Genomic DNA, 9649 nt, shown 5'->3' on the forward strand with positions numbered 1-9649 from the left:
AGCTAAAAACTCAGTATTCTATAGCTGTTAAGGTTAAGGTTATAGGTCAGGCTGATTCCGGGGTTCAGCCAGCCTGGCTGAGTATGGAAGCACTGCCCAGGACAAAGCAATTCTGCAGAGGCGGGAGGCGGATTCTTTTGTTGGTTGTTTGGTGGGTTGGTTGGTCTTGGAGTTTTGCTTTTATTTTTTGTTTTAGCTTCTGACATTTAAGGAAATGTCTGTCAAAACACTAGCTGAACACAGACTAAGAAACGGATTTCAGTGAATGCAGTCTGTGCAAAAAATAGTTTGGGAAAATTACAAAAAAAGTTTGTACAAAATTAATATCATGGAACAATATAATACATTATTTCTTTAAAATACAGGTTATTTAACAGTGTGGTCTTATTTCAGTTAAAGAGTGTGTGTGTGCGTGTGTGTGTGTGTGTGTGTGTTTATAAAAATGGCTGGAAATGCATGTCCCAAAATATTAGCAGGTTATTGCTGGGTGATGGGATCATAAGTGATTTAAATTTTTTATTTTTGTTTTCCTGCCCCCCCACCCCCCATAATCCTATATAATAAAGAGCTAATATGCAAATAGTCATCATGCCCTCATGCCACCATAAGGGCTCAAACACTCAACACTGGGGAGAGAGGCATGGGGACCAGCCAGGCTGCAGCCCGGGAGAGGGACAAGCCGCCCACCCCGCGGTCCCGGGCGCCTGCAGCCCGGGCGAAGCCACCCGCCCATGGTCCCCTGCAGCTACAGCTGGCCCAGGTGAAGCTGACCCAGGTCCTGGGTGCCTGCAGCTGGCCAGAGGGAGGGAAGCCTGGGTCCCAGGTGCGGGGCGAGGCAGAGGTGGTTAAGGGTGATCAGGCCAGCAGGGGAGCAGTTAGGGGTAATCAGGCAGGTAGGGGAGCAATTAGCAGCAATCAGGCAGGCAGGCAGAGGTTGTTAGGGGTGATCAGGCAGGCAGAGGGGTTAGGGCAGGGGTGGGCAAACTTTTTGACTCAAGGGTCACAATGGGTTCTTAAACTGGACCGGAGGGCCGGAACAAAAGCATGGATGGAGTGTTTGTGTAAACTAATATAAATTCAAAGTAAACATCATTACATAAAAGGGTATGGTCTTCTTTTTTTTTTTTAGTTTTATTCATTTTAAACGGGCCGGTTCCGGTCCGCAGGCCGTAGTTTGCCCACGGCTGGGTTAGGGGCAATCAGGCAGGCAGGCAGGCGAGTGGTTAGGAGCCTGTGGTCCCAGATTGCGAGAGGCAGTTGGACATCCCCCAAGGGGTCCTGGATTGGAGAGGGTGCAGGCCGGGCTGAGGGACCCCCCTACCCCCATGCACGAATTTCATGCACTGGGCCTCTAGTACTTACAATAAATGTATGATATTTGTGATAGCTCAAAGTTTTATATTTTCTAATGGCCTACTGCTTTACTTCTGCCACAAACAATCAGGTGTGAAGGTATGTGAAACCTCTTTTCCTTGAGTCTCCCTGCCTCATCTCCCAGACATGGCGCACTGGCCCTCTAGAGTCATCCCAACAGAACTGCTTCACAGAGAGACCATATAAAAACTGCCATCCTGGAATTTCCTGCATTTACTTGACAAAACTGCTGTTGAAGACATTTTTCACTGGATCTTTGAGGCCCCTCATACAAGGCCCTGGGTAACCACCTCACCATTCAGGACAAGAGAAAGCTTGTAATGAACAGGTGGCTTCTCCCTTGGACAATGAGGGGATGTGATCCTCCCCCCACCCCCCGCCCCGACTCAGTGGGGGGCAGCTGAGGGGCAGTCGCTTTTCTCTCCTCAGTTGTCTGATGTGTTTATTCCCAACCTCTCCCTCTTAATTACTTGGCTTTTCCCTTTTTTATGACTTCTATTTTGTGATAACATTTTCACTATAAGCTAGGTCCACCCTTTTTGCAATTAGACAGGAACAGAGATACTTAAATGTCCTTCCTCTATTACAACACAGGCCCCTGAAGGTATGGACTGGCTTTTCCTATTTATATCCCAGGCCCTAAAACGGCCTGACACATAACAAATGGCCAATAAATGTTGGATGGATGGATGGACGGACAGATGGATGGATGGATGGATGGATGGATGGATGGATGGATGGATGAGTAACCAAAGAGAGCCAAGGTAGGAGGAGTGCTTCTGCACAGTCATCCGGGCACCATGGTTGGTTCCTGTCCCGTCAGGCAATTATCATGGTTTTCCTGGAGCCTGTGCTCCTGCCTCTCCGACTGCTGACGGCCAGTTCTCCTGGGAGGAGCTGAGACCTGCCTGACTTGACGAGCATATTGGCTGGATTTATACTCACCCTTCCCATCCTACTCTGTTCCCTCTTACCAGTTTCCACTTTTACTTATTTGTACCCTAAACTACATTTTTAAAAGCTGATCCAAAAATAGTGTCCTTAACTAAGTCCCTCTCCACAGCGTCATGTCACAGCACAAGGAGCACTAGTCAAGGCAGGAGGCACGGGCTCTTGTCTTGACTCTGCCAGGACGCCCCGTGTGCTCTCTGTAACACACGGCTATTATGCTGTCCTTGCTTGCTCCCAGCATTGTTGTGAAGGGCAACCGAGGTCTGTGGTAAGAGATGAAATGCTCAGTCTCTGAGGGCTCCAAAGGCAGGGTGCGGGAAGGTCGTCAGCCCTGAGGGAGCGCTGTCAGTCACACCGCCGCCGCCAGCAGGGATGAGCCCCTGTAGCGAAGCGTGGCATCCCATGCATCTTATTTCTTGTTCTAAAAGCCACTCCTGTGTCTGGTGAGTTTGGATGTGGGGACCCCACCAGAGAGCCCCGGAACGGGCCCGGGTACAGAGTGTGTGCTTTAAGGGAGAACTCCCCTCCCTCAGCTCCCCTCTCCTCTTTGCTTCCAGAGGAGAGGGCATGTCACCAAGTCTGTGGTTTCTCCTTGTGCAGGAACAGCTTGAGAGCTACGACTTCACCAAGTTCCACTCGCTGAAGCCCAAGCTGATCGAGGCCGTGGACAACATGCTGACCAGTAAGATCTCATCCCTGATGAGCCTCATCAGCCAGGAGGAGCTGAACACGCCCATGCAGCTCGTGCAGGGCGGCGCCTTCGATGGCACCTCCGAGGGCCCCTTCAACCAGGGCTACGGGGAGGGCGCCAAGGAGGGCGCCGACGAGGAGGAGTGGGTGGTGGCCAAAGACAAGCCCGTCTACGATGAGCTCTTCTATGCCCTGTCGCCCATCAATGGCAAGATATCAGGGGTCAACGCCAAGAAGGAGATGGTGACCTCCAAGCTGCCCAACAGCGTCCTGGGCAAGATCTGGAAGCTGGCCGACTGTGACTGTGACGGCATGCTGGACGAGGAGGAGTTCGCGCTGGCCAAGCACCTCATCAAGATCAAGCTGGACGGCTACGAGCTGCCCAACAGCCTGCCTCCCCACCTGGTGCCCCCCTCTCACAGGAAGTCCTTTCAGAAGGCCGACTGAGGGGCGGGCCACCCACAAGGCAGGCAGTGCGGAGTGGGGCTCCTGGGACTGGGGCCTGAGGTCCTTGCTGCCACTGACTCACTGAGTGACCCCGAGAAAGGCACTGCCCTCTCTGCCTCAGTTTCCCCATCTGTAGAATGGGAGGGCAGACATTGGACACTAGATGAGGTCCTTTCACCTCTAAAATTCCCTGAGTTTTTATTAAAATACTGGGGGGAGGTGGGTAAGGAGATTGTAATGGTGGAAAAGAAATGGAAATTGACCAAAGAGTACTCAGAATCCTGGAGAGACGTAAGTGTGGGGGTGGGCTTGCTGGAGCCCCAGGAGATTGGGGTGTGAGCTGGGGCTTCCCTGGACCACTCATCATCATAAACCTGTTTGCCCTGTGGGAGCAAAGATGATCTTGTTTGTTTCCTTATATATTTAGGGGGGAGGGGGGAATAGGGCCGAGAGGGTTTCTGTTCTCTCTAAACTGTCTACCAAAGAGAAGGCGACAGTGCCCACAGTTTGAAAGCAGGGTGTAGTGCCTGCCTGTGCCCCATGCCTTCTGCAGCCCCGGGCAGAACAGGCAGCTGGCCGCAAACAGGGTCTGTCCCAGCATCACGCTCGCTGGCCCTCCCAACACCCGCCCCCGGGCCTTCCCCGCCAAGTTGTATTTGGTTAGGAACTTGGAATTACTTAGGAATTAATTAATAATTCGTTTTATTAGCCCCAGCAAGATTTCAAGTCATGTTGGAGTCTGAAGATTAGCTTTTCTTACTGGTCTGTCCAATAATTTGTAGCGAAGTCTGTTTATCGTACTCACACTACAGTGAGGAAGAGAGGTGGTTCTCCACAGTTGTCACTTAGCCTTGTTACAGGCCCCCAGGGCTCCTTGCTCACCGGCAGGATTTAAATTCAGCAAATCGCGTCTCAGTGAGCAGAGTCCGGGCCTGCGGACACGGGGATGAGAAGCCAGCCTGCACGGCTGTCAGGGATAAGAGATCGGTCTACTAGCCTTAGATACTATTTTCATTTTTATTTTTTAAAGGCATTTTTATTATGTCTAGGTTTTTGGTTTTTTCCTTATAGGATAAAAGCCTTTATACAGAAACAGGATGGAACCTTTCCTATAAAGCCTTTTCTTCAAAGAGCTGTGTGGCTTGTATCATGAATGCCCATCGCGAGGCAGGATTTGGGCAGGCCCGTATCTAGCGGCTCCCTGAGGGTCTCTCCCAGGTCCCCCATGTCAGCCCCTCTGGACCGAGCACTTGGGCCCTGTGTCGGGTGGAGGTATTAATGCTCACCTACACCCTCCCTGCCATGTGGGCACTGGCTCGGCCCAGTGCCTTTCACCATGACTTAGGCAGTGAAGGGGAGAGACGCAAAATAATGACGGCGTGGCTGCATGGCAGGGGCCCTGCCAGCACCAGACATGCGTGAAATCAGAGCAGCCCCACCGGAGCCTCCCAAAAGCCACATTGTGGTTTTTTCTGATGTCACCTGTGACATCAGGGTCAGAACTGCAGGCTTAAGAGAGATGTTTTACTTTAGAGAAGCATGCGTCCAGATGCCAGCCCGCACACTCCCTAGCTTGCTGTCTCAATAATTTTGTTTTAAGAGAAATAAATGCATAGCATGGTTTTTATTCTTACTGAGCACTTTAAAATTAGACACAGAAAAGGGATGGTTACAATTCCTGCTGTATTATGAGCAGAGTTCTGTGAATGCCTGGGGGCTGCCCACCTGTGTAGCACAGTGGCGTCCACTGAAGGGCAGCACCGAGAGAGGAAGAGAGAGAGTTCAGTCGTCCACAGGTTCAGAGATGCCAGGGTTAGCCGATTTTCCATCCAGAATTATCTTGCTGCTTTAACTCTACTGAATTGTCACATATAAAGATAAATATATACACATATATGTCACATAAATATGTATTTTTGAACTTGTCAATGTGTACATATGTAGATATGGCCAAAGGTTGTGTATGTAGAGACATGTAAGAAAAGTGTTTTAGGGAGCCAATGTTCTGAGATTTCTGGTTTCTGTGTGGACAGAAACGGATGGTATTGTGACCTCTACCCCATGCCCTCACGGGGAGAGCATCGGACAGCTGAATCCTTTCCCTGCTCAGGAAAAAAAGGGGGGAAATCGTGTGACCCTTTTTTCTTAATATCTTCTCTTCCCACATGAAGTCATTGGAATTGACTGGAAAGAAAAACACTGGGAAACATTAGGGATGGCCCCCAAGTGAGAAACCGTATCTTCCCAGGACTGGCACAAAGTTCCTTAAATTGTGTCCGGAACATCCATTATCCCCACCCCCAACCCCACGCAGCAGGGCAGGGGGACAGGAGGGCCTGTCCACCTCGACGGACCTTCTTGCCGTCCCACACCACCCCAGTTCTCAAAGTTCCCCTCCCCGGAGTGTTTACAGGTGGTTGGGAGGGTGGCAGTAGGTGAACTCTAGCTCTAAGAACTATCTTCGCGCTCCCCATGGTTCCACAAGAGAAAACCTGGTTGTACACAGCACGTGATCCCACATAACAGACCTCTGCAGTCTGGTGTTTGGGGGGAATGAAGACTTTAGCCTCCTCTTCCCAGTGGTGAGCCTGCTACAAGGCCCTCCTGCACCATCTGTAACGGACCCGCACTGAGACCTGCCCCGGCTCCCCAGCTCTGTCGCACGTGCAGGCGGCCACCTGCCTCAGCCTCCGGCTCCAGCCCAGCATCTCCCCTTCCTCCCCGAGCACCTGGACGGCCCACGGCGGGTCCCTCCTCAGTGGGGAGGGCCGTTCAGTGAGTTGGCGTTTGCTTCCCCAGGGCTAGACTGGGTTCTGTTTGGAACACAGTCATTGTGCAGCAATAGGGTCTTCGGACTTGGGCTTTGGTTGCTCCCACAAATGGAGGGCCTTGAAGAGCTGAATTCTTATTCTATTATCAGAGGACTGAGTGTCCGAGGGCGTGAGCAGCAAATGCCTCCTGCTCTCTCCCCAGCCCCTGCCCTCCTTACCAGCTCACAGGAGACGCCCTGGCAGAGCCTGGCCCCCCTGCCCCAGCCACAGTCCCTCCCAGTGTCTGCGGGTCCTCAGGAGCCCCTCTCCACCCCCCGGGGAATGTCTTGTACTGGAGTCCACCGCCGGCGTCCTGCCGGACACCCAACACCTGGATAAGTCGCCTTGAGGATAAGGAGCGCGTTTAACAAGAACGTTCTCGGACAGATAAGCACTGAGTTGGTTCAGGTAAACGGGCCTGATTTAAGAGTGTGTCAGGTTTCCTGCCAATTAGCCAATGCAGTTAGTACACAATGCTTGTTGGTTTTGTAACCTTGCTTAGAAGTCAAACAAAAGACACCGTCTACTGATCAATAAACTTCTGAAAAAATCACCACCTTTCCTCCGCTGGCTCTGGTTGTCCAGGGGCTGCCCGAAGCCGTCTGCAGGTCTGCGGTAAAGCGGGGATCCCTGCCATCTGTTCTGAAACCAGGCGGGCTGAGGGGGCGGGTGCCCCCTGTGACTCCCGACCTCCTGTGCCCTCTGGGGGGGCTCCCCCAGTGGGGCTTTAGAGGGAAAGCAGCTCAGCCACGGGGGCCAAGGCCAGGTCTGGGCGCAGCCCCCAGGGAAGCTGACCTCCAACTGAGAGTGGAAGCCAAGACCAGAGGGGACCTGGGAGGCGGGCCCTTCCGAGGACGGATGGGCATCACGGAGCACCTCGAAGGAGCAGTCCTGCCAGGAGGTCCTCTCCCCGCACACAGGACGGGGCAGTGGTACCAGGTGGAGCCTGGCTGCCGGGACCCCTCGCAGGTGTGGACCCCAGAGCAGGCACCTGGGTCTCCCCACCAGCACCCACCTACCTTCTGGGGATCTAGACCTAGAATCTCCTTCGCAGAGCACGTCCCACTCCCCCACCCTCAGTCTGAGCCATCAGGGTTGGGTGAGATGTTTCCGGGGTGGGTCCTGAGCCGAAGTATTTCATCCCCCTGCTCACAGAGATTGGTTCAGGACTGGATGTGTTTCAGTGAAGCCTATGAGAGCCAGACCCCTCAGACTTCTGTTTCAGTTCTTAGGAGAAATGCTCTTTTCTCTGAATCCTGCCATGTAAAAAAGCAAGCCTGTTAGTGCAGCAGCATAAATGGCCTTGAAATGGTGCACAGAGCTGCTGGGGTAGGGGAGTGAGGGTGGGCAGAGAGGACCCAGGCTTGTGGGGGCATCCTTTGAGCTGCTGGATCAAACCTCACCTAAAGTCCTCCTCCCTCACGCTTCCCTTATGTGGGCCCATACATTCCCTACACATTGTTTAAACCCATTTGACTTGAGATTCCACTTACTTTCGAGGTAAGTGATCCAAAACCACCAGGGACTCTCATTTCCGCGGGGGCGCGGTCAGTCGCTGCCAAAGAGGCCGGCCCTCAGGCGCAGGGGCTTTTCTGCAGTTGCGCTAAGCGGGGAGGAACGCGGTCCCCCAGCCTCACGTGCAGCCTCAGCTACAGCGACCGCTGCTGAGATCTGTGTGCAAGCATCGTGCAGCTCCCCGTGGTCGCATCACACAGGGGAAGGTCTTACCTGGGCCAAGGTCTTACTAGGAGGGGGAACAAGCTGGTGGGGGAGTGAGAGGGGGTACTTCCTAGAAGGAGCAGGTTTTAACTGGGGCAGATAAAATAGGGCCGTGTTCAGCAAACTGTGGCTCGCGAGCCACATGCGGCTCTTTGGCCCCTTGAGTGTGGCTCTTCCACAAAATACCACAAAATACCACGTGTGGGCGCGCACGTACAGTGTGATTGAAACTTCGTGGCCCATGTGCAGAAGTCAGTATTTTATGGAAGAGCCACACTCAAGGGGCCAAAGAGCCGCATGTGGCTCGCGAGCTGCAGTTTGCCGACCACTGCATCCGGTAGGGGAATGGAGAGTAGAAGGGAATTCTAAGCTGAAGCCCAGATGTGGGCAGGAAAGCTGTTTCTGCCCAGGCAATGGGGAGTCTTCCTGGGTGTGAGCAGAGCTGTGCTCTGGGGGGTAAATTGGGGCCGTGAGCAGGTGCCGTGCAGGCAGGACGACAGGCTGGGGGCTGTGATGAGCACCTGCAGGGGCAGGGAGACTGGACAGGACGGGAGGGTGGACCGTGGAGCACTGGGGGGGCCGCAGTCGCAGGCACTGGAGACAGTGGATCTGGGCTGGGAGCGGGACCTCAGGGAGAGGACCCCGGGAGGAAGCTCCTCTCAGATGTAGGGGGGTTGCCGCATCCCAAGAGCCACGCCGGGTTCAGTGAGAGTCGCCCTCCCTGGCTCTCAGGCTCAGGCAGTGGCCGCGCCTCCCTCGCTGGCCTTGCTGTCAGGGACACCTCCCTGGGGAGTGTTGTGTCTCCCCGAGTCTCCCAGGGCTGCCGGTGGGCGACCACAGACACGTCCCCCAGCTCGGAGTTCAGCCAGACCGTTCTGTGAGCCGCCTGCAGCAGAACTCACGCTCCCTCGCACGCTGTCCTCGGAGCCCCGCGGCCAACTCGGGCCCGTAGACGCTGGGGCCCCGTCTTGGAGCCCAAACAGGGAACCATGGCTTTGAAGGAGCCACTGTGGTCTCCATGGCCTTTTCGGATCCAGGTTACCCTTCCGGGGGGAGTCCCTTTCAGAGAGCAGCCCCGGGGGAGGGGGCGGGGGGGGAGGGAGCGCTGCCAGTCCGCCCTGGGCCTGGTTGGGTGCCTTTCTGTCTGGGCTGGAAAGCCGAGCCCAGAGTCGGACAATTCCCCAGGAGGGGAAGGGAGGGGCTCCGGCCAGCATGTCCCCTCCCACCCCTGGCTGTGGGTGCCCCCGAGAGGCCCTGTGTGAGCCCCAGAGAGGCCCTGTGTGTGCCCCAGAGAGGCCCTGTGGGTGCCCCCAGAGAGGCCCTGTGTGTTCCCCAGAGAGGCCCTGTGTGTTCCCCAGAGAGGCCCTGTGGGTGCCCCAGAGAGGCCCTGTGGGTGCCCCCAGAGAGGCCCTGTGTGAGCCCCAGAGAGGCCCTGTGTGTTCCCCAGAGAGGCCCTGTGTGTGCCCCAGAGAGGCCCTGTGGGTGCCCCCAGAGAGGCCCTGTGTGAGCCCCAGAGAGGCCCTGTGTGTTCCCCAGAGAGGCCATGTGTGTGCCCCCAGAGAGGCCCTGTGTGTGCCCCCAGAGAGGCCCCATGTGTGCCCCAGAGAGGCCCTGTGTGTGCCCCAGAGAGGCCCTGTGGTGCCCCTGGGTGGGGCGGG

At 54.9% G+C, this 9649-nt stretch overlaps 1 protein-coding gene across 1 annotated transcript in view; it reads left to right on the forward strand.

Annotated features, from left to right (window-relative positions):
* Positions 1–6826, forward strand: part of EHD4 (EH domain containing 4) — a 91938-nt gene extending 85112 nt beyond the window's left edge. Inside the window, exon 6 of the mRNA XM_081112818.1 lies at positions 2926–6826. Coding sequence (XP_080968944.1) covers positions 2926–3462 — 537 coding nt within the window. The 3' untranslated portion in view covers positions 3463–6826. The remainder of the gene's footprint in view (positions 1–2925) is intronic.
* The last annotated feature ends 2823 nt before the right edge of the window (positions 6827–9649 follow it).

Source organism: Myotis nattereri (genome assembly GCF_964212035.1).
Source record: "Myotis nattereri genome assembly, chromosome: 1".
Classification (NCBI taxonomy): domain Eukaryota; kingdom Metazoa; phylum Chordata; class Mammalia; order Chiroptera; family Vespertilionidae; genus Myotis; species Myotis nattereri.